We start from the raw sequence: 25805 nt of genomic DNA on the forward strand, positions 1-25805 counted from the left end.
TACAAACACGTTGTAATTGCGTCTCCTGACACTGAGAGGCGCCAACGAGCAGACTTTAAACCGGATCTGGTAGCAACTAACCGCATGGTCACCGGTGGAAGAGGTTTTGTTTTGAAACGTGGCTGCTTTTCTCCCGCAATGTACACTACATTTTCCTCAACGACAAACATCATGTCGCCTCTGGAGACATCTGCGGACAGCAGTAACCAAGACGAAGAGCCGAAGGGGACGAAAAGAAAGATTTCTCTATCAAAGTGAGTGTTCGGAATCCAAGCTAGGACCAAACGCAGATAACGTATTCATGTAATGCTTAGCTGTACTTGTGAAAGATAATATAAACACACCGAACTCTTGATATTGTTTTTGTTAACAAACTGTAGTACAAAGTTTGTGTATGAAGTTGTTTCGTGAGCAGAGCACATAACACGTTCGTGTACTGTAGTTACTTCCGGTCTTACCGGCTTGAAACATCGCCTTCCATAGTTTGTTCCATCATCTCTTGTTTTGAAGCGATTATGTCACCAAAATGTGTTTTATGTAGCTTTATTTTCAGTAATATAATACCACTATTCATTTATGATATACTATAGATTAGATTAGATTGTACTTTATTTATCCCACGTAAGAAAGTACAATAAATGTAGGCACTTAAGGTATTTAGAAGTTAAATACCTGATGTTGTAAATGAATAAACAATATTGCACATATTGACGGGTGAGGAGATGAGATGAGGAGTGCAATTGGAGAAACAGAGAATATCAACAACACGTTCAGGTACATACATACTTTTCCGGTAAATACGCACGATATAATAGATACTTTTATTGATACAAATAAATACTAATACTACTGACAAAAAATAAGGGATATTTGGCTTTCAGGTGAAATTTCAGGGTGAATTAAATGCACTATAACCCTTACGGGTGAACCTAATTTGACCTTGTCTAAACGTTTACGTCTGAATTCACATGTCCAACAGTTTATTTCAATACTTCTTGCACAACTTGCTCTTAACTTTATTAACTTTATAACTAACAGACTTGAAAAGTAAAAGGTCAAGGTCAATCCACAGATCATACACCTGTTGTGAATTTCAGCTTTTTGTTAGAGAACAGCAGGTTGTGCAAAACGTACTGAAACATTGCACACTTAAAAGGTGTGCTTTTTGAAAGTTTAAACCTGATCAAATTAAGTCACCAAATTAAGTCAGAGTATAATAGGTCCATCCTGTTCCTGAAATTTTCTTGAATTTTGTTTCACAGTTGTGGCATTTGTGGGACGGAAGAGGCCAAGTACAAGTGTCCCGCCTGCCTCACACATTCTTGCAGGTAAGAACATAGACATACCAACCCATGTTATTTTACCGCTATGTAATTCGGCAGTGGACTGACTTAGAGACAAAATGAACAATATGTCAAGCATTTAATAAGTAAAGAGAGTGTTATTGATCCTGGGGAATATCACTTGATGGTTAATTTTTTCAAAAAAGTGATCAAATACATGCACATATCCCTAATTCTTTGGCTGTCACTCAACCTGTCCTAAAAGCCAACACGTGTGGACTGATCTGCTGTCATCCTGTGCGTATTTTTGTCAATGTGATTATGATCATGAATCAGGAAGAAATACTGACATTGTCAGGGATTGGTACTGAGGTCGTGGGCTGAACTCCAAAAAGCAGACACCTTAGTATGAGCGAAAGATGAGACTTTATTGATACTCAGAGTTTGTGAATAGGAGTGGAGGGAATCCTCGGTGGGCAGTGCAGGGAAGGCTGGGCAGCGGGGTCAAACAGGCAAGAAGGTGAGCCACACAAATTGCCCGAAAAGCAGGAGGTCAAAAGGAATGGCAAAACATACGAAGAAATAATCTTACTTAAAATGGGAAAGAGCCGCTGTTACCACTAGAGATTTGATAACAATCAGGTGATCTTTCCTCCTCCGGACGGGCCTTTAAGTCAGTGTTTCTTGGCTGCAGGACCCACTATCACCCTTCAGTGACAAGCGGCAACCCAAATTGCAGAAACTTTTCAAATATCATATTTATTTAATCAATTAAATGTATTTATTTTGATTTTAAATATCAAGGGACTGTTTGGAACGCTTACGCACCTGCATGCAGCCTTTGCAAAGTGCCGGCGGTGTAATTTTGAGCCAGTTGCAAACGGTCCCTTTTAATGAAAAGACATTAAACTGCAGTTTGAATTTGTGGTAGTGCAAAATAACACGGTGTGCCAGCACCAAAGAAGTTGCATGATAATTTAGTTTTTATCCACAAATTCCAAAAAGTGTCTGTAATGGTTTTCAGTACATGGTATATCTGGGGAGTTGAATCAGAACATTTGCACATGGACCTGGATGAAAGGTGAAACATCGTCAAGAAAATCAAGCAAGTCCAGTTGCTCTGATTCAACCATCAATAGGTAAGTTTCATAATAAGAAGAGGACCATTTCTTCCTACATTTTTATAAGTAGCTACATTTTTAAAGTGTAAAATGTACATCCACCCAACCATCCATTGCAGGTGATGGAGCCTATCCCAACTGACTTTGGGCGAGAGGCGGGGGTTACCCTGGATTGGTCGCTAGTCAATCACAGGGCACATAAAGAAAATCAATCACACTCACATTCACGCTTGGGGCAATGTAAATACTTCAATTACCCTAACATGCACGTTTTTGGGATGTGGGAGGAAGTCGGAGTAACGCAAACATTTTTAGGTGAATAGAAGTTCATTTGAATGTCTGCAATGTTTCTGGGGTTGGTTTTATATAACTCCATTCAGTGTAAAAGCTGTATTCCATCTGTGTCTGAACAAGCCAGGTGTGACTTTTCGTTTCAAAGAAAAACTTTTTTTTTTTCTTTTCTGATTTAAGCAATAGAACAATGGCCAAGGGGTTATGTAATTTGTGTGATAAAAAGATTGGTTCCACTGTTGCTTAACACAATATTTAAGACTGACACCAGCCGTGTATTTGTTGTTACTGACACTTTTTTTTTGATTCATGGCCTGCAATAACATGCCACTGGTAGTAGCAACAATCTGCGGTCTATTCCTCAAGTTCTCTTGCTTTTATAGCATTTATCACCTAATCCTCAAAAATCTGCTAGCATATTGAAAGTCAGGCCTGAAATTGTTCCACACCAGAGGATGTCGTCTCTTACTTTCACAAACGTTGTTGAAGGCATCAGTCAGCATTCTTTTAGCACAGATTCTTTTGGATTCAGTGTTATTCTTCCAAATACCTGTCTCTCATCTGTGAAATTGGCACTGGCAACGCATGGCATGTTTTATTTTTTGTATTTACACCTTCACACGCACACTTGAACAATCAAACGCATTTTTGTTATGTAAAACTGAGCATTTCAAAATATCTTCTCTCTTAAAGTTTAGAGACCATTGTGTCCTGGGAAAAAAAAAATCCGTTACGGAATAATAGATACGGAAATGATCAGTTCTTTACGTCTCCATGCAGTGGAACCTTGGTTAGCATTATTCATTTGTTCCCAAAGGTCAGACTAACTGAAACGGACACTAACTAATCAATTTTTGATTACCTATCGTTGTACGTTACCTACGTTGTACGTTACCTACGTAACGCACTAGGGGGTTTGTGTTTACATTGACACCAAAGACGGGCAAAATAGGTAACGTCTAGTTCCGGTGAGCATTTTGTTATCAAACTAAGGATGCAACAGGATGTTTTAAAAATACATTAAGAACACATTTGGACTTTGCAGTGTACAGTATTAAGAACACAACAAGATGTGCGCCATATCCTACACTAACTGGAAAATGTACGCAAACCGAGGCAAAGTTTTGGCATACATTTTTGACGTTATGCGGGGTGGACGCTAACCGAGCTTCCGCTGTACATAAATTCATAATTTTTCGTCTGTGGGAATTACTGTTGCTAAAACGCCACAATACACCAAAGAAAACGCAAAACATACGCACAGAAAATGCTTTGCTCACTGAACTTTTTCTTTCTGTCTTTCAGTTTGATTTGCGTGAAGAAACACAAGGACGAGTCAAGATGCAGTGGTGTTAGAAACAAAACCGCTTACCTGACTCTCTCTCAGTTTGATGAAATGACACTTCTGAGCGGTGAGTATGTTGTCCTTCTCCCATGATTGGGGGGAAAAAAATGATCTTGTGTGTTCTATCAATTTAGTCTCAAAATGCTTGGTGTGAGTTTTAATGATCAACCTTTACCTGAAGACTACAGATTTCTGGAGGACACAGGGAGGTTTGCTGATGGTGCCCACCGAGATCTCATTCGTGTTCCTCGTGCTTCTATGAGAGTGAGTCTTCTTTTTGTTGTTCACATTATTTCTACACCTGGAGGTGAAGTACTGAAATTGAGATATTTAAAGTAGACTTCAGAACGACTTTGGAGAGTGGATTTTTGATTTAAAAGCAATTGCCTTGTGTACTCACTCTGTTTATGAGGGATGGGCATAATATACTGTATTTATAAACCAGTTGATCACTCAGTCATTAATTTACCCAATTAATCAAGACATTTTGTTTAATGCCCATTCCTGATATTAGCTTAATGTATCCCTCAAATTAAATTACAAGGTCAAACCATTAGGGTAGATAGCCAGCCATGATCTTGACAAGGAACTGTTATTGTTTCATGTTCACTGAATACTAGCACACTTGATTTTCTTGTGTAGTATCATTATTTTGGTCATGGCAAAGTATGACCAAATGATTCTTCTTCCTCACTACTGTTGAGCTGTTCCTACTATAGTTCGACTAACTATCTTAATTTATAAGCACACATTTAAAGGATTTTGGTACTCGATAAACTGTCTAAATTAAAGCCAAAGTGCTTTTTAGTCCAATGTGAAAATGGCCTATCACACTGGCAATGAGCAGTGTGCTGCGCGATTATTGTCATGTCATTTATTGTGTGTTCCTTTCACAAATATACTTAGTTTAAACATGATCAGTTTTAAAGGAAAACTGGACTGAAATTTTGCCTATCACACACAATCCTTATGTGAGACATGAACACACATTTTCTCTTTTTTTGTGTGTTCTAACTAGAGAAAATCTGCTAGCACGAGGCAGCTAGCAATGCACGTCATGGGGATTCACCTATTTTGCCTATAAAGCCCTTCATTAAAACACCTCCAAAAACCTCTAACATATCATTTTATATACATGCTGTGACCATGTAGTCACAGGCACATTCATGCTAACATGTAATACTAATAAAGGGACCACTTAATCACCATTCAATCACACTTCTGTGAAATCAAACTGTCCACGTAGGAAGCAACACAGATTGACAATCAATTTCACATGCTGTTGTGCAAATGGAATAGACAACAGGTGGACAGCAAGACACCTCCAATAATATTAATAATAATAATAATAATGAATTTGATGGGATGGCTGTATCTTTCAGGACAGGACTTTGCTCGCCGTTGAGCTGGTGAATTTAGCATACTTGGTAGCGTGTGGGATCTCAAAGTTGACCAACTTTTCAACTAATTGGCACAACCTTCTACTACACACGTGCAAGTCATGATTTATAACCTAGCATTAACTTTTCCAAACTCTCAGACGGTGCAGCAAATCCAGTAGCTAACGTGACCTCTCAGTAGTGGCCTGAGGCATTATGAGTGAAGCTGTAAGCGAGGCGCTGTGTCACCACGACAAAGAGGTATTTCCTCGGAGTTAGCTCCTATTATTACAATGTTGCTGTAGCTTGGTAATATGGGCTCAGTTCCCACACTGTGTGCTTCGTATGTGCGAGCTGAGCACACGCGGTGTTGTTGTAGTGGGTGAGGAGGTAAACGTCGGTGTTTTTGTACACCCCGGTGTTCGGTTTAAGACCATAATTATTGCCAAATATATCTGGGTTCTCATACACGGTCTCGGTTATCGTACGGCCAAACTGTACACTTAACAAACCAGTCGAGTGCCCAAAGAAAGCATTAATGTGTTGGTGACTTAGTCAGTAAAGACAAAGCCTGTCCATACGGGAATGTTTTCAGGTCAAAACAGTAAAGTATTTGATCGTTTCAGTCTTTCATCCGCACGGCAACTGTGTTCTGCAAACCAGTATTTTATTGAAAATGGCTACCAGAGTGGGAAAATCTGACAACGCCACCTTGTCAGTGACCAGAAGTGACCACCAGTTCTGTACTGCTGCCGAAAAGCCAACATAATATCTAAATATTTTTACTGGCATGACTTCCAGTCGACATTCTCTTGATGTTTTTTTTGCCTTCTACTCTCGCAACAGTAATTCCACATTGTCAGTCGAGACAAGCGGACAAGAAGAACACAACGCATGTGTTCTTTCGTCTTAAGCTTTGATGTGGCTGTTTACAGTGCAACATGTGCATGGGGGGATGAAATAGCGTCCACATGGCTCCTTCGTCCCCTGTCCTCGTGCCTCAACTTATCTCTGTTTGTTAGTCTTCAATAAAGGTAAAGGTCATGGTAAATGTTCAGTATTTGTTTAATTTGTCATTTATATGTATTTTCCTTTGTTTTGTGCATGTAAAACTATAATTATTCTCTATATATCAAAAGTGTGTTTTGTGATGATATTTTTGGGTGTCTGGAATGGATTAATGGGATTTACATGATTTCTTATGGGAAAAATTGATTGGGTTTTTGTTTGACCTTATTGAACTGATGAATGATGATAACCAAGTTTTCACTGTATTTGGAATGACACTATATTGCTGGAATGTAGCAGTGAGCCCTTCAGAAGTCAAATCAGTCAAAAAATAATGACGCTTCTTCATCTACTTCAGAGAGAAAAAGACAGATAAAGACTTGGCACATGATGAGTTTGGGGATTTGGCTTCTTCCAGAGCATTGCAAGTTCAGTAATCTGGTGGTAGACTTGCCCTGCCCTATCTTTTTTTATAAATCTCTTACCGTCTCTCATTGCCTGCCAATCTGAAGTCATGAAAGAGGTAAATGAGCAGCAGAAAGTTCAATCTTAGCCCTTTTAACATTTAGATGACGGCACTAAATGTTTAACACAGTCAGGTTTATTGATGCATAACAGATGTCTGGTATTTAGACATATTTGTCTAAGGAGCCCACCGCCCCCACTCTCTTTCCTCCTAAATTGAAATGTCAGCCAACCTTTGGTTCCAACAAAATCTCTTCAAGGCTGAGGAGAAGCTTTCTTTTTCAGAGAACAATGGTTTTTCACAGTTTGCCTGTTTTGACATCATGATCTGATTTATATGAGTGAACTGTATCTATACTGTATATGTGTTGTATCCCCTTGTGTTCTGTGTGGATCTCTAATATTATATATATTTTCTTGTTCAGGCAAAGAAGCTGACTCTCAATGCCAGAAAGATGAACATCACACTTAGAACCCTTCCCAGCACCTTCACCAAGAGTATAGAAAACTCCACCATCTTCCACTTTAGGTAAGAAGTCAGTCACTCCATCAACGATGGCATATTTTGAATTATATTCCATAGGTCAATGATAATGTTACATTGTGAGATTAAACAAGCCTTTCACGCAATTTCTTTTTTTTTTTTTTTTTTTTTTTTTTTTTAAACCATAATGCTACCATTTGAACCACTGGTTCGCAAACCTTTTACAGTGGCGTACCCCTTCAGACATTTGACCTGAAGCCGTGTACCCCCTACTCCTGCACACTTAAAAAAACACACATCTTTTGATGTTAATTAACTTGAAATATTGAACACAATTAATTGGTATTAATTTTATAGTAATTTTGGGTCAAAAATGCGCATTTTGCATGGTCACATTTTGTTTCTCATGAGCACAAATAAATACATAAGTAATCGTCCAACATATCTTTTATAAATACTGAACGTAGTTAATTGGTTAATTAATTTTCAAGTAGTTCTGGGTCAAAATGTGTATTTTGCATGGCTACATTTTGATAAAGTTTCACATGAGCACTGATGAATAGATAAGTAATCATCCTACATATCTTTTATTCAGGTCTGGTAGCATTCTTCCGTTTGAATGGCTTGAATTTGAGCATAAATTTTTTTGTCCACTGACGATGGCAATGGTTTAAATCTGCATAATAATTTATTACCAAATTGAAGGGGAAAGTTTAACTATCATGATAAAGCAGTATCTGAAGTACAAAATACATACAAGCAGCCCCACTCACAGTGACGGGTTTTCACCGCTGCACCGTGCGGGGATTGAAACACCAATATAAATACAATCTTTGAGATTAAACACTATTAATGTGCAAAATAATCATCAAACTTATTTATATGTTCATATGATGCTCACAGAGCAATGAACAACATCGCGTGCTGTCTCTTTCCTGCTTTATGCGCATTCGTAATTGAGAGTGTTAGGTGCTAATTGTTTTTAATTTTTATTCACGTACCCCATTACAATTGGTGTACCCCTGGGGTACGCGTACCCCACTTTGGAAACCTAGGATCTAAAAGAAGTGTTACTGTTTATGTTAAATTACCACACGGTGGCACTGTTGTAAAACTCTAACAGTTAAATGTACCGTAGTCTCACTCTGCTGAAATTACCTAATGAAACATCCTCCTGTAAATAGGGGGAGATTTGTTAAGGACCTTGTCAAATGCAGCATCAGTGCTCACTCCAGCTGACAAACAGCAGAGGCCAAACAACCTTAAATTACACTGTACTGTACAAATCAGTATTTTTGATTAGAGCATTGGTGCCTGTCCATAAATGTGTTGTCCTGCTACTAAGGGGTTTTCTAAAGTGTGGAGACCCTGCACGGTGGTCAGTGGATTTACTGAGAAAAATTGGTTGTACCTTTCAAGCTGTTGAGCCCTGACAACATACAGTACTGTATCAATAATCTGTGACCTCAGGTACCCCAAGAATATTGGATGAAATAGAAAAAAAATTCTGAAAAGGATCAGTGTTCAGACAAATTAGCTTTATATGAGAGAAGACAGTATTTGGTTTTGAGATGTGAAATGAAACTCGCCATGTATGCTGAAGAGTGATTATGATATAATAATGATAATAAATACAAGTTGTATTTACTACAGAAGAGAAGCCAGCTGTTTTAGTCATGTTTAAACAGCCTTTACTGTGCGTCGCTGAAAGCACCACTGACAGATTTGTCAGGTATCGTGAAGAGACCTTGACTTGATACGGTTGTGGCTGAATTTTACAGAGTGGGCAATATTTTGTTCATCAATTTAAAAATTGAAATGGAAAAAAAAAATTGACTTTTTTTTTTTGGTTAAATCAGCATGTCACTGTTTAAGTCGCAGCGCTCCGCATGAGATGGAATTTGTTAACACCTTCTTTGTCGGTCTTGCTAAAAGTGCATTACAGTAATATGGTCTAGTTGAAATAATAACACAAGTCAGCTTTTTTGAGTGTGGCTCAGCCAAGAAGCCTCTAAGTGGGAATAATATAAGATGATTAAAGGCAGCCAAGTCAGAATAAGCCAAGCTAAGCTACAAAAACCCAAGTCACTTTTGATTAGGAAAAAAATTAGGACGAATTTTAGTGCATGAAATTTAAGGCACTCAGAATGTACACAGGACGCATGAAGGACATCAAATACAGGAATAAAACAGTAGGGTTGTCCCGTTTACATTTTTTCACTTCCTTTCCAGTACCGATATTGCCGCCTTGAATATCAGCCAAGACCGATATCAATCCAATATCGGCACAAATCATTCATAGTTTTATTACTTATTTTGTAGTGTGGAATGTTAGAAAAGGCTTGATCAAGTGATATTACAATAATCAGCAACAGTAGGTATGAGAAAACTGACCCATTTAATGGGTATAATTTTATCCACAATGTAGTGGGGGCTAGGCATAATATAGCAAGGTTCGAGGTGCTGAATTAATCATTTAAGCCCGACTTTACTCACCACTGACAAGGGCTTGTCATCTTTTCTGTTATAGCTAATGACTTCTTGTCGTCCCATTTTCCGTGTGATACTTAAAATGTGCGATGAGTTTGGTCATATTAAACTTGCATGAGAGTTCCAATATTGGAGGTTTTAGATGCAGGCCGATATAATATGATACTCGTTTTTTTTGCTAATATCTTTTATCAATATATTGTAATATCAAAAATAAATAGAAAGAATAAATGAAATAATAATAAAACAAGAGAGACCCAAAAAACCATTACGTTGTTTTTAGAGGATCAGATCCTGAAACATTCTCAAGAATACTGTTGCAACCTGGCAGTTCTGTGTAGTGTTACAGTGTTTTGTGATTTATGACTGTCTGTGAACGTGATGACAAGCTGAGTCCTGAGTGTGGGTGTGGGTGTAGGTGTGTGTGTGTGTGTGTGTGTGTGTGTGTGTGTGTGTGTGTGGATGCAGTAGGAGGATGGCTGTGTGGCGAGAGGACAGTTGAGTTTGCTGATGTTGTGGCCTGTTTTGTTTTCGTGAGAGTGTTTGTAGGCACAAAACGAGGCCCGCCTGTACAGAACATCTCATTTTGTCAATTCTCCCTTGCCCTCCGTTCTATGTTACTTTTTGGGGGGCAATATGGTTGCATAGTCTCAAAGTTAAATGATTTATTAATTGAAAAGAATATTCTATAGGCCCGTTTAACCATCTTCATTTTTTCAGTCAAATTCTGACATTGGCTGATTGTGAATAATACTGTACATTACATATCCGACTCTGAAAGAATATCCTCCAGGTTGTAGGTTGAGACTATACTACTAGACTAAGATGTTGTCATTCCCACATATTGAATACCTGAGTCAAGAAACATCGCTGTTAAAGTTGGCTATAAAACAATCTGAAAAATGCATGGTCCTGTTTGTTTTGTCTGGTTAGTCTCAGGATGCCTCGCTGTGAAAGTGATGTTTGAACCACACAACTGTATCTCATTCACAGACCACCAAGTGGGTACAGGGGATGAGCTGAAATTGTATACATTAAATTGCTATGGATATGGAGAGAATATCACACAGCACATTGTATAAAAAGCAGATGTGTTAGTAGTGTAAGTCCAGCTGGCTAGTGACATATTCATGCTATACACGCACAGGGAAGGGTTGTCATGGCTGACAGCTGACTCTTGGGCTTTCATGTCTCACACATGTATGCATGAATGTGAGGGGGTGGGACTTGGGGGTGTGAACATGTGTGCTGAAAATTAGTATGCGCAGTGGTTGTTTTGTAACCGCTTTCATTTCTGATCTTGCTGACTCCTTTTTAAAATCAAACACAACCCGTTAAGATACAAAAATGATAGGCTAGGTTATAGCTAGTAATAGCCACAGTTTGACGGTGCATTGGAGTTAGTCGTGTTTCAATGGGGTTATGCTATTTGCAGGCTCAGCCCAACATTGCACATTTTCCTTGAGTGGATGACAAGACACCACGGAAGCTGTTACCATGAAAAATTACTGACTCATATCCATCCATTTTTTATATATATTTTTTATTTTATATATTATATTTCCACATTAGAGTTGCAGGAGTGATGGAGCCTATCCCATCTGATTCGAGGCAAGATGCTAAGTATATGAGGGCGGCATGGCTCAGGTGGTAGAGTGGTCGTCTCCCAGTTGCTCCGGATGCTGCGTCATCAGTAGGTAAAAAGCGCTTTGAGTGCCTTGGAGGTGGAAAAGAGGTGGAAAAATACAAGTGAAAGACCATTTACCATTTATACCCTGGATTGGTCGGCAGTCAATCACAGACAACCAACCAGTCACACTCACATTCACATGCATATGGGCATTTTAGAGTCCCCAACTAGCATAATATGCATGTTGTTAGGATGTCTGAGGAAGCCGGAGTACCCTGAGAAAACTATATAATATATATGCAAACCCTACAGAGATGTTGCAATGGAAATTCAAATCCGGATTGCTATACTATTAACCCTGCTAACCCCCAGGGCAATGTGCCGCCACTATTGATTATAGGAATTATTAGAAATAAGATGGTATGAATTTATGCCTTGGGTGTCAGTTTATTGCATAATTCACCCCTGAATTAATGGCTGTGAATGATTGACTTAGCACGGTGAATAATATTGGTGACTTTGGTCAGTCTGCTTTGTTTTGCAGTAGAATGGACTGCCAGCTAGTTGATGGCCTACTGTGAAAGTTTAGGGAATTTTTTTTCATGGTTGCCAACCAAAAAGGTGCTTGTGATAAGTATCTTGAAACAGTAAAATTGGCTACCCATTTTTTAACATGGAATGGTGTACTTGAAATTTTATTTTATTCCCAATAGTGATGATTACAGATGACTTGTGTGACACATTATGGTACTTGGACCATGTTTTTTTCAGTCTGTTCTGAGCTCCCAATGCAAAGCAGCTGCCTCATTAGTCTAGCAGATGGTACACAATCAAGAACTTTTTAAAGCTTCAATTTCTCTCTTCTCATCTGAGTCTCCATCACCTCATCCATTGAGGTTACAATCCAAGACTATTGAGCCTTGAATGCATTTATCATAAATTAGTAGAGATGCCTCAAAGGTCTGCCAACTTCTTCCATTTGCAGTCTCTTGCTTTGGCACCTGATGGCCAGAAATAAAGGATCCACACTTTCTTGAATTGTACCATTTTTTTAAACTGTCCAATCCATAATCCAGTCAGATGGGTTTCTGATATATTTGCCAGACTCATGCTCTGATTTTTTTTTTTTTTTGCTCTGCAGTGTTACTGACACAAGAAATCCAAACATTTATTTGATCGGCAAAGTGTATACCTTTTGAGTAATTAATCTTGCGTGTAACTTCAGATGTTTCCACTTTATTTTCCACACAGTTTATATAATTAATTTATATACCATACAGCTGTCCGAAATTTTAGACCACCGCTAATTTTTATTATTTTAATTAGCTTTTTCGTCAGCACGTTGGAATCGTGAGTCAGGACAAGCTGTATAGGAAATGGATGGATGACCTTTTGCTTTACATAATATGAGTACCGATACATTTTATACTTTAATTGCATTTGTAAAAAGGGTGTTAAGTAGAGTTGCTTGATAGTTATTGGACTGCAAACAGACGTAAGGAATTATGACGTCACACCGATAAATCTAATAACATGAAACAAATATATCCGATAACCAATTTAAAAAATAAAAAAATAAATAAATACAAATCAAGCACTCCTTTTTTGTGATGTGCTGCAAACAATCTGCTACAATTTCCCTTGAGCTCACTTGTAAACAAATATGGTGTCAATTGTGTGGGACTTCTCACTGTTTCAGAGGAAGACATTTTGTCAAATACGCCAAATGCTCTGCAAACATTCACGGATGACGGGGAAAAAAACAGGTAGCTTCTATATATCAAACCTTATCAACCACCCGTAACGCCAGCATTGCTACAACGCCTGGGGCTTGTTCCTATCGCCGCAGAGAATTAAAAGTGAAAAAATGTTTGCCAGAGATGACCGCCGGCTAAAGCGATCTGTGATTACGTCATGGGAATGATGCCGCTGGATGACAAGCCTTTACCATCGTTGGACATCCAGGCTTTTGTCAGATGGTAAACCCCTTGGAGCCATGGTTTGTACTTGTGAACTGCCGCTATTTTTAAAAAATGTTTTGCGTTAATCGTAGTGATATGATACTTGGTAAAGACAAATCTTCAGGCACAGTTTGTCAAATCCAACTTTGTTCAAGTCGTTCTTACTTCCAGGTGTGCACAAACTGCAGTTAAATCTAAATTAAAAAAATAATAAATATAAAAAGTAGTCTGTTATCTGTCCTGAGAAGCAGGAAGTGATCTGTATCACCTTGAAAAAAATGTGTTGTGCATCACTAGTGTGAAGCATATTTAGGGCTCAAACCAGGATTGTGTCGTGGAGCTGAATCTAATCTATTACGTAAGTTCCAACAGTCACTTTTATCGCAAATATTGATTCGAAATCGGACGAGAACGTCGACATCAAGCTAGAAGGAGAGTTTGGAGGGAGCGACCCGTGTGTCAGAAATAGGCATTTTTATTGGCGTATCAAATCAGTTACTCGCGTTTTTTTCACCATTCGCTGCCGGTCCCAGAACTTAACGATTTTGTGTGTGTGTGTGTGTGTGTGTGTGTGTGTATGGTATTACATGATTATATTTTTCCCAGTTCAGAGACATAATTGCATAATTGCACTTAAAACCAAATCTCTGAAGGCTTTTGCTTTTTTTGTACTGCTGTCACTTCATTCTGACAATGATCGGTGGCACTTCGCCCAGGTATGCACTGTAGCCTTGACTGAAATGATTGAATGCATTTTGGCAAGCCCCTTTTTTTCCAGTCAAATGCATAGTTTCCATTTGTTGTAATAACAGAATAACGGCATCACACCTGGCGCCCCACCCTCATTTTCTTGCATGTGCAAACACATACAGGCCTCCACATGGTGACACACTGACGTAGTAAAGGCGAAACTCAGCCAACAAGTGCATAAATTCCTCTGACTAAGGGGTTAGAAGTGTGACTTACACCTACCGTTACGTAGGGAATCTCCTCTCAGACACTTTCCTCCATTTTATTGTACTGTATAGTTCACGCTTAAACATTGTCTGCAAGTTCATTGGCTACGTCTTTAAGATTGTAGAAACGACCAATTTAATTGGCAGTCAGGGGACCTTGGAATTGACCTGACCTTTCCCTTTTACACGGCACCCCTGACCAATAGCACTCATAAGAAATAAATTCAAAATGTATAATTACCCCATGTGATCAGCATTGGCCGATTTCACTCATGGATGATCGGTATCGGAGTCGGCAGCATAAAGCCATGATCGGAGCATCCCTACATAAAAAGCATGTTAAGTTGGCTCAGACTGAAAGAGATAGCCTTGCTATTATTGGATGTCAACTGTGTTTGAAAAGCTCAATCTGAATACAAATTCAGCTGTGTTCTATTGTAGAGAAAAACGGTTTCTCTGGCACCTGAAGATCATGTTCCCTCAGAGTGGCACTGAATTTAGCCAGATTAGGTAAGTTACACAGATTCAAATTCCCAAGTAAGGGGGCGTCTTGTGAACGTGACACTATTATACTGCTTTATTAGTTTAACTTTCATGTACCTTGTCATTCATCATGTTTTGTATTTCATTTTAGGGTGTGTGACAGACTAACTCTCGAACATATCTTGACCCCTTACATACACCCGACGGAGTCCGATCCTGTAATGCGCCAAAAGTAAGCCTTTTTTTTTTTTTTTTTACTTGTTTCTTGTATTTGTTTTTTTTTTATTGCTGTAAGGGTTAAACAGCAGAACAGTGTGTCGCTAATCCATTAATATAAATAAGTGTGGATTTAGCTGAGGTTCAGTTCAAATAAAACAATTATAGATGGTATATTATTATCAACAAAAATATAAATGCAACACTTTTGTTTTTGCTCCCATTTTTTATGAGATGAACTCAAAGATCTAAAGCTTTTTCCACATACACAATATCACCATTTCTTTCAAATATTGTTCACAAATCTGTCTAAATCTGTGATAGTGAGCACTTCTCCTTTGCTGACTGTTGCCCCCAAAAGAAGATGGATGGATGGTACTCGCACAAAATAAACACCTTACTCTACCCACCTATACATGACAGTATGCTAAAAATAGTCATAAAAACTACAAATCAACCCTAAGGGGCCTCGTTCACATGCAACTTAATTTCGTAGGAGAGTTTGTGTAAATGTACCTGTAAGTGAGACTGAAAACTAGCAATGCAGCACATATGGTGATGTCATCGTTTAGTGACTGGCACTTTTCCGGTCTGTTTTCAGTCATCTAAACGTAATATGTGTGTGGACAAAATGACAAAGCATAGAATAAAAGTAACATTTTGCTAATTCTTATAAGTTTGTGATCAGTGTGGAGTTACCTGTATATATTTCTATCGCAAGAAAAAGTTTGTATCCCACTGCTTGACCCACTGTGTTTCAGGCTGAAGAGGTATGTAGAAGCCCCGATTGAGGATGTCAGTGTTTTCATGAAGGCGGAAGGACGAAAGGCCAACTCAGTCAGGTGAGGTATACTGCTTTTGTCATGTGTTTTATACCGTCTACAAAAACTGAGATGACATAGATAACGGTAAGTCCAACAGTAAGTAAGACCATCTTGTGATAGGCCAAACCAACTGTCATTGTGATAAACATGCTGGCAGGAATGACTGATCATACACATGCTCATACGTGTCAATATCGTTGATTGTACAAGTGTTGCATGTGGCAACCTGGTTCAACTCAGTTGAATCATCAACTATCATTATCATTAGATACTGGCTGTATGGTTGTGTTTTGAACAGTTTCACTAATCAATTTTATCTGGAACATCTGTCTTATTATAGTCACATGCCAACTTGCATATTGGAATGGTTAAGAAAATACTAGATTTATGTTGGATACATTCAGGTCATCCACCAACCTTTTTTTTTTTTTTATAGTTTTATAGAAACAAAAACCTTTTTTAACCCTCATTAAATTGAAATATTGAATATGATTAATTGGCTAATTGGTTTTAGAGTAAGTAATTCTGGTTCAAAAATGAGTATTTTGCATGGTCATATTTTGCTAAAGGTTTTACATGAGCACTGATAAATTGATAGCATATCTTTTATTTCAGCCCAATGTTGGAATCCTTCTGTTTCAATGGGTTGAACTTTAGCTTCACTTTTGTCCACTTGCAATCGCTATGATTTAAGCCTGCATGTTAATTTGATGCCAAATTGAAACGGAAAGTATAACAAACATGATAAAGCAGTATCCAAAGTACAAAAACACATACAACCAGCGATAAAGCCTCATTTTCGGTGGAATCCCCACTCTCTCGTCCTGACACGCACGTATATTGACATATTTTCACAGTGCGGGAAATGGAACACCAATATACGTGTATTTTTCCAGATAAACACTCCTAATACACAACATAATCATCAAACTTACTTATTCACTCACACAGAGCAATGAGGAACTTCATGCTCTGTCGACTTCATTCTTTCTGCTCTGACTGTGCGCCATGAGGCCTTCAGGCGCACTTGTAATTGTGAGTCTTGGATGCTAATTGTTTTTTCATTTTTATTGACGTACTCCCATGACAATTGCCGTACCCCTGGTGGTGCGCGTACCCCACTTTGGGACCCTAGGTCGTATGCCAAGGTACCTCTGTACAAATACCAGCAGTGCTGCAGGACCTTCTCACTTCTCTCTGGCAGTCCATGTACTCCGTGACAACTCAACTCAGAGCCACAGTAGAAACATACAGTATATAAAGTAACTTTGGTCTTGTTGCAAGAGCCATGTTTTGAAGCTAAACCTACCATTCAAAATATCCTTTTCTTTGCCCATTTCCCCTCAATATTTGTTCGTGCTTGTGGCTCTACATCCAAAAACTACGGTGTGAGGCAACCGTGCACATGTTAATTGCATGTCAAAAAAAATAGTGCCGTTAAAGGAAATTTCTGCTAATGCGGTATTAACATGGAAAATGTACATTATTAAAAGGTATTATAGGAAAATGCCAGGACTATGCAATTATTTCAGTACTTTTGCACATACATGTGGGGAAATGTGTCTGTTTCAAAACGACAACAAAAAACTATTCTTGGGTGAAAAAAATACATAGAAATAAAAACCTTGTCTACTCCCACATGGCAAAAACTTGCATCTTAGGCTCATTCGACACTCTAAATTGTCCAGGTGAATGTGAGTGTGGATGGTTGTTTACTGTTTACTGTTTACTGTATTTAATTTTTTTACCTGCTTCAATAAAGAAGCCCTTATGCAAAACTAGACATGCAACCAGTCATCCTGTGACTGGAAATGATGAAAATGTGGACAGGTTATGCATCATGAGAGTCATTCCCACCTCTCTGAATGTTTTAATATTTATTTTTTCCACTCCCAACATCCAGACGATGTCCTCTCCATTTTTGCTGTCTGTCAATTGAATCATACAGAACACCAACACCTGTTGACGTGACAGAGATACTATGTTTGCTGCCAAAAATGTTTTAACAACTCCAAAACAATAACAGGCCTGTCTGTCTGCACTTTCGCTCACATATTCGTGGTAAACACTCTCTGTGGTCTCTCTGTGGCCTCTCACATTTTCTATTTGTCAGCTTGTCCTCCAGTTTCTGTGCAACCTTGTTTGGTTATATTGGGATATTATTTAAAAAATGACAATGTATTCAGGGAAACAGATAATTGTGCTTCAACCTTGTTGTGCTCATGATACCAAAACACGTGTTAATCTTGTTATTTTTTGCTGCGAAAATAACATTGAACGGCATATTTCCTGTGTTAGACATCTGGTCAAATGTTGAAATATTTACAATTTTTATTTAATTTTTTTTTTTTACAATTTTTGTCACTTCTTCCGGGACAGGAGGAGGAGGAGGAGGAGCAAATGACTTTTACACCAGAAGCTTCCACCGGGAAGCTGCTGTTCACCCTAACGCTCACCTATTGTTATGGTTCATTATAGTGATCTAATGCTGTTTATTTATTGATTAAAAACTAATAAAGGAACAACATCAAATTACTGTAAAAGCACAGAATGAATATAGACCCACCATCCATCAGTACGAGCCTGGGGTTTGTTTTTTCAGAGAGAAGATTATAACATTACTGTTTGATGCGTGTGGGAACAGGCAATGTGCTAGCATGAATTAACTTGAGGTTGTGCACCAAACAAATATGCACATTAGCACTCAATAACATCATCAAACCTTACCTGCATTCCCACATAGTATCAGCATTTGGGACCAAGGACAGTATGAGGTGAGGGGGAAAAAAATGGAAAAATACAGTATAGTAGTTTTATCTCTGCAGTCAGAGAAAGATGAGAAAGTGGGACGGGTCGCCGCTCGCCGAAACACAATGAACCAAAATAACATAATCATGGAAAAACTGTGGCATTTCTGTGTATTTTTAAAATAAAATAATAGCCTGTGTGAATCCGAAATTAGTATACATTTACTTAAAATTCAATGTAGTTATTTAAAACAATTTATTTATTTTTTTTAATCATTGCACTTGAACGTTTCCCCTGGCCTGGTTTGGTACCGGTCCGGGGCCAGGTGGTAGGGGACCCCCGATTTAAAGGACTTCTTAAAGGTGTTTTTTCTTGCTTTTACACACTATAGTGGACGTATACACATATTGTGTATAGATTGGCACTCTAGTACGATTTAGTACTACAAACAAACCATAATCAGTGTGATGATAATCAACAATACCATATACCATGTCTATATGGTGGTAAAGACTTCAACATCTGAAGCTTTGGATTAAAAGGCCTCTTTATACTTTTTAATAATGCACATAAAATAAAAAATATATATATATATCATCTGATAGTAAACAAAAATTCATTTACTAGATCATAAGTCATAAGTGTCGTCTCCTGGTATAAAATCAAAGATGGGTGAATAGGAAAAATCTACATTCAGTATGTCTAACCACAGTACTTTATCACTGTATTATCTTGCACTTCCACTGAAGCTGCTTGTTCAAATGGGGTGATCAATCACCTGTGTGGTATCAGATACACAATCTGCCATTTCTCCCAACCTGTCCTGCAGGAATGTCTAAAAACTATTACTATTTAGTTATGGGAGCATGTCAAATGATCTGAAACGCTGTCCCTTCCCGGAAGGGAAGGCTTCTTGGAAGTTCGTCTACCCGTAAAAACCTGCAAATTTCACATTCTGAGAAAGAGCTTTGATTGGCCATTTGAGTGGGTGTCTGCTTGTGCGGTTTGCAGTCTCCTTGTGCTTTTAGCAAAACAAACAATAGCTCGACAACCTTCTCTTTGTAATAGCTTTGACACTTGGTGGGGATGGTGCCAATTGCAGTATAAACCTTATATTCCATTGTCTTTTGGCCCTGACAGCACAGCACATTGAGTGTAAAAGCAAGCCATGTCTCCCAAGAATCCAGTTAACTATTTATGGACTCATGATTTATGGCCATCCCAAACGTTTGATAGGCAACTTGGAGGCAAGACAAGACTCAAGACATCCCATTTTGGTGTATGAGTGCAGCTCCGCGGGACTTTGTTTAGAAAACCAGGATTTCCACTGTACTAGAATTTCAGTTTGCTTTAATCTATGTTGAACATTTAGTGGGGTACCAACATCTACAATTAGGTTTATAGCAGGGGTCTCAAACTCAATTTCACTGGGGGCCAGTGGACGTAGAGTCTGGGTGAGGCTGGGCCGCATTAGTAGGGCTGGGAATCTCAGGATACCTCACGATATGATACAATTTACAATACATCCATGTGATAACACCACTGTTAGTTCAGTGTTTGTGTTTACTTGCCCCTGTAAGTATTGTATTATATTTGTACTTTATTTATCCCACAGCGGGGAAATTCACTTGTTACAGCAGCAAGCAAGATATGCAAGTAAAAGTATGGAAGTAACACTGAGCTTTCCCGGATGTTGCGGGCTGCAGTTACACTACTCTTTGATGTCCAGTCGCGGGCCACAAGATACGATTTGGTGGGCCGCAATTGGCCCGCGGGCCACGAGTTTGAGACCCCTGGTTTATAGGATAATGATGTTGGTTTCATTTTGTACAGGTTTAGACACACATTTGTGTGCCTTGTAACCTGCATGCAAAAAAAAAATTCATGATGTCTGGGCTGTAAGCAAGAACTGATTTTAAAGGTAGTGTACACGTTGTTGTATATCTAATATGTCACTTATATTGATGAACAGAGACATTACAATGCACGACTTGGTTAGCTTTAGTAACTTTTTAAGGCTTCTGATTGGCCAATATGCACAGGACAGCCATATTTTTAATCAAAGTGGAGGGAATGTACGTTTATGAAAATATCGGTCTTAGTGTGGACATAGCCGTAAATATCAAATGAGTCTAAATATATATGATGTCACTTAACCGCTTTAACCGTCTTTTGTGTTTGATCTGGAATAGGTACCACAAGTTGGATATACACAAGAGCTTAAAAGACAACTTGATCTTCAAAATACTGATTGAGTATCCTGTACTTCATGTGGTACTCAGAGCTCATTGGAAGGAGTTTCCATTGAAAGGACCAGGTAAATAACTCATCTATTCAAAACACAATGATTGAAGTCTTTATTCTCATCTCAGCGCGTCCTTCCATCTGGAACACGTTGCCTTTAATGCACATAAAGCATTACAATTTCATCTTGATGCTTTGCTTCATTTCATTTTTCAATGAACACCTATTGCTGGGTGGAGATGAGAAATAATAACAAAATGATTCCAACACTATTGTATCATGGTCTTGGTTTCTCCAACAGGGACCGTAAATATCCCCCCTCCTTTTATTTTTCACTATGGTAACATGCTACACCAACAGAAAAATGTGCTCTGCGTAGCATCACAGGCTGAACCTCAGCCGTAAACGGATCAAAAGGATCAAATGTGGCTTATTGTTGAATAATGACCTCATAAGATGTGAAATGACAGGAAAGGAGCGACTGTGCTTATGTCACCTGTATGTCGCTCCCAAGTGCGGGGTCCTATGGGCTTTGTCATTGTTGAGAAAGAACACCACCTTTGTTTTGCTACATAGTGTGGTCAAACTGAGGCTACCGACTCCGGAGGACTTGTTTGCTCCTAATAGACCACAGTATCATCATTCTATCGGAACAGTTAAGGCTGAATGACGGATTTGATTATTCTGGTCTGTTTGTGTGTGCTTGCCATGATAAGGCATTGCTGCCGTGTCGTTGTGAAGTATTGTTAGTCAGAGAATCATCCTGATAATGGCACATGCCACGGTCTGGGAAGCTGGACAGGAAGTGATAACAAGCGATCAGATACTGTGGCAGCAGCTTATGCAGTGAGGATAAAGGGTTTAGAGGCTCTCAGGCTCCACTGCACTCCAAGAGGAGCCGGTCAGTATCCTGCATTAAAGTACATTGACAGTAAAACTGACCTGTGCTGTACATGGAAAGAGAATCATTTGGTAAAAGGTCATGAATTTAGGTGGAGCAGTTGGACACCACATGGCACAATGATTGACTGGATCTTTCAAACATGCTATAAAAGTTGTTTTTCTCTTATATTGGGTTAGGCTACCTTTCTATATTTTATCTAACAAGCCTACACAAAGCATTTGCTTCGTCCTCCTCAGTATAAGAGATGACATGTTGAGTGATCGTGTATTGGCCAGAAGGATGAGGAGCTTTACTAGTGATGTCAGGTGTGACCGGCACTGATCCAAAATAAGTGCTTATCTATACAAGAGAAGCAAATACTAAGATTGCAAAAGTAGGAAGAAGCCAAGCAAAGAATTCCACAAGATAAACACTGTGTCTCAATGTGTGTAATGTTTCCTTGTGTTGATGATTTAAGGCCTTTAGTTGTAAGTCATCAAATGTAAATGTTCCAACAAAGTATAACTGGTCTTGTGTCACATCTTTTCTTTCTCACATGTCCACCCTGTTTCCTTACATAACTAATAGCTTGGCATGTTGCCCCATCCTGAGCACCAGCGAGGGGCCAAACCATAGCGTCATCCTTCCCGTCCTGTCTCAACTGTCCCTCATTTTCACCATCCATGTTTACACAAGACTCTTGCTGTGCTTGAGCAAAATCACCATGCAAAGCATTTGGGTATGGGTTTGTAACTGCCAATCTTTGATCTTTTTACATAAAAATGGGGTTGTATTGTTTCAGCTGAGCCTGCGTCAGCCTGTGATAAGTTTGCAACAAAGAGTGAAGCCGTGGACCAAGCAAGCCAGGACCAGACCGAATCTTCATCTTGCATGTATGGCTCTCACACCACAGGAGGAAACACCATCCTCACTGCAACACAGTCCAGCCCTGAAACAGAACCCCCACAAAATAAAAGGGCAAAGATAGAATTGGAGGACGGAGAGATCATGGACAGTGATGATGAAGATGAGAGGAGAAACACTGGGGAAAATACCACCTTGATGAAGATATCTGATGGTGCCAACAGCCCTGCACATTCCATGGATGTGAACAAAGATGAACTGGTAGACAGTGAGGACAAAGTTGAAGATAATTGTGTTAATAAAGATGCTAGCACTGTTGATGATAGAGGGGCTGCCAGAGAGAGTTTAGAGGTCGGCATGACTGAGAATGCTATGAAAGGTCCTCTTTTTATCCATCACCGTCCTGATGAAAATCAGTCTGTTAATATTACCAACATCTCTGAGTTACAGTAACACCCTCCAATTTGCATTTACTCAAGTATAAAACATGTAACCTCTTTCTTGTTCATATTTTTACCAAAAAAAGGGATTTCTTTTGTCTATGATTTGCGATCTCTTAAATAAAGACAATGTTTTTTTTAATGTTCTTGTGCTACATGTTCAAATCTCAGCTCGGGGCTACCTTGACATGTTCTTCCTGTGCCTGCGCAGGTTTCGGCCTTTCGCATCAAAAGAGCCGTTAGGGCACGTTTCCAAGAAAATTAAACCCACTTGGAGCCACAAAACCTATTGAAGGAAACGCTACATACATAGTTTCCTTAAACATATATTCACGTTCCTTTTCCGTCTTCATGTTCCTCCTGGCAGAGTGACGAGCTACACCTGTTGCCACCTGACAGTTATATTTCTGAAGCCTTCTCCTCCGATTTCGGATGTTACACATCGATTTGTTTCAGTTGCAATACCACTGTCTGTTAATTGCTGACAGTAATTAATTGCTGTTGTTCATTTGCGACAAATGAACAATACCACGCTCGACGGCAATGTCAGACGTAGTGAATACACAGTAGCATACGTGTGAATGGTGGTTGGTCAAAATGTTGCCTGTGATTGACTGACTGCTGACCAGGTCAGGGTATACCCAATAGCTGGGATGGACTCCAGCTCGCGCGTGAACCAGATAAAGCAGCAGAAAATGGATAGATGAATGACTGCATAGCAGTAGACAAGGACCTGAACTCATTTTTTAAGCACATGCTAACTCACCTTTTCAAGCAAACCATTTTTAGTACAGTCTAGCACAGTGGTCACCAACCTTTGAGACCAAGATCCCTGGTCTCGGCCGTGAACACGCGCAAGATCTACCCCCCCACCCCAACCAGGATGTGTGTGTACATCTAATAAATATATATATATGCCTAGTAAAATAGAATAATATATACAATACACATATATGTATTTATTTTGTAGAAAGTAAAGGAAAAGTGATATATTTTTAAAGCTGTCTTTAAATACAAAGCTTTGCTTATTGCTTGTTGGCATCAACATTTCAGCTTTTTCTCATTGTGCCTTTTGCTCTAGTTCAGGGGTCACCAACGTTTTTCCTTGTGAGAGCTACTTTTACAAAATGAAAATGGCCAAGAGCTACTCATTTTTGTAACATTTATTTTCAGAGCTTATTTTAAACCCAAACAAAGCGAATACGCTTGTTTTACCAGAACGTTAAGAAAATACTGGTGTCCCCAACTCACATTTTGTATTTCAGAATGCATTTCTTTCTACTGTTCTTTCATTATTAACTGGAAACCTGAATGAAAAGCAGGCTTGCGGGCACCTAATGTGGTTGTGGGGGGCTACCTGGTGCCCGTGGGCACCACATTGGTGAACCCTGCTCTAGTTTTACCATGCGGATGGCCCCCGAGCCGCACTTTGGCCACCCCTACTTTTGTGGATCTTCATCAGGGCTTGTGGCGTGGGCTCCATGATACTACATTTTGGCTTGTTGGCTCAGTGTTGTGGGCGAGTGATGGTGAGGAGAGAGAGACTGGTCAATGCAGCCCTAACGAGCTGCTACTCGAATGTTTTTTTTGGAGGTGCATGTCTATGGAGTTAATCTGCAAAGGCAGATTTGGAGCCATATTAACTTGCAACAACTATACTGTTGCATAACCTAGCGACAAGCCAATCCGCTGTACGTGCGCTGATACCTCCGGTCGATTTTTGGGGACTGGACTCCTGGCTGGAGCTTGTGGGTTGTGTGGCTGGAGGGCGGCCAGGAATACGGGCGTTTTCAGTGGTCAAAATGCATGCCTGTTGGTCATTCTCCAGTAGGAGAGGGCAATGTAATTTTTTTTTTTCTTTCTAATATTCTCGGGATTGACCGGCAACGTCCCAAAGACCAACCAGTAGCAATCAGTGGGTTGGTGACCCCTCATCTAGCATATACTGTAATTCCACAGAATGTATTAACTATAAAGTGGAACTATTAAGTGGATGTACATTATTTCTTAGGGAGAAAAACTCGTTTTTCATACGTTTCTGTTTTCATCCGATCTTATGGAACGGATTGATAAAAACCGAAACGTACTAAAACCCATCCATCCATGTTCTATGCCGCTTATCCCAGCTGACTTCGGGCGAGAGGCGGGGTACACCCTGGACATGTCGCCAACCATTCGCAGACGCACGAAAACCACCGAAGCAATATTTTTTTTCCATAAATGTACATCCACTTAATCCATTCCAGTTCACAGACATTTTTAGGAATTTTTGTTGAAAACTGAATCCTTTAAAAAAAAACATGGCATATGAAAACTGAGGTTCCACTGCGTTATGGAACTTCAAAGTAAGGGAAACCAACCTCATGTCAGTGAATCACCTTTTTAAGTTTCAACAGTTTCTCTTTTTGGTCAAGTAAGACCACTAGTCTCAATTTTCCATCAGCTAGTAAAAGTTAATGTTTCTGACACCCCCCGGGTGTCCCCTGGTTTGCATGCACTCACGCATGTGGCCTCTCTACATACTGTATTCTTACCTAATGTTAGTTTATTACAACAGTAGTGCCAGTAATAACCAACAGTCCAGCCCATTGGTGGGGCCGGTGTTTATAGATGTGTTTTCATAGCCAATGCTAACCTCTTTTGGATGTTAACCCTCATTGACTGACTCTCTTTGATGTCTAAGCCTGTGA

General features: G+C 39.2%; 1 protein-coding gene across 1 annotated transcript; it reads left to right on the top strand.

The window, feature by feature from the left end:
- The first annotated feature begins 69 nt into the window (after nucleotides 1-69).
- znhit6 (zinc finger HIT-type containing 6) lies at nucleotides 70-23875 on the top strand. The gene is made up of 10 exons (XM_054790758.1): nucleotides 70-254; nucleotides 1263-1328; nucleotides 4001-4107; nucleotides 4222-4304; nucleotides 7318-7421; nucleotides 14855-14923; nucleotides 15048-15128; nucleotides 15874-15954; nucleotides 20877-21001; nucleotides 22614-23875. Exons 1-10 carry the CDS (start codon nucleotides 85-87, stop codon nucleotides 23126-23128), a joined length of 1401 nt encoding a protein of 466 aa, XP_054646733.1. The 5' UTR covers nucleotides 70-84; the 3' UTR covers nucleotides 23129-23875.
- The last annotated feature ends 1930 nt before the right edge of the window (nucleotides 23876-25805 follow it).

This window comes from Dunckerocampus dactyliophorus, chromosome 10 (genome assembly GCF_027744805.1).
Source record: "Dunckerocampus dactyliophorus isolate RoL2022-P2 chromosome 10, RoL_Ddac_1.1, whole genome shotgun sequence".
NCBI classification, from domain to species: domain Eukaryota; kingdom Metazoa; phylum Chordata; class Actinopteri; order Syngnathiformes; family Syngnathidae; genus Dunckerocampus; species Dunckerocampus dactyliophorus.

What these genes read in the sequence shown, in the direction of transcription:
- znhit6 (XM_054790758.1), top strand. Translation starts at nt 85, where the DNA reads ATGGTCACCGGTGGAAGAGGTTTTGTTTTGAAACGTGGCTGCTTTTCT. An exon ending in TGCCTCACACATTCTTGCAG is followed by an intron (nt 1,329 to 4,000) that starts GTAAGAACATAG and finishes TCTGTCTTTCAG; the next exon opens with TTTGATTTGCGTGAAGAAAC. An exon ending in GATCCTGTAATGCGCCAAAA is followed by an intron (nt 15,129 to 15,873) that starts GTAAGCCTTTTT and finishes ACTGTGTTTCAG; the next exon opens with GCTGAAGAGGTATGTAGAAG.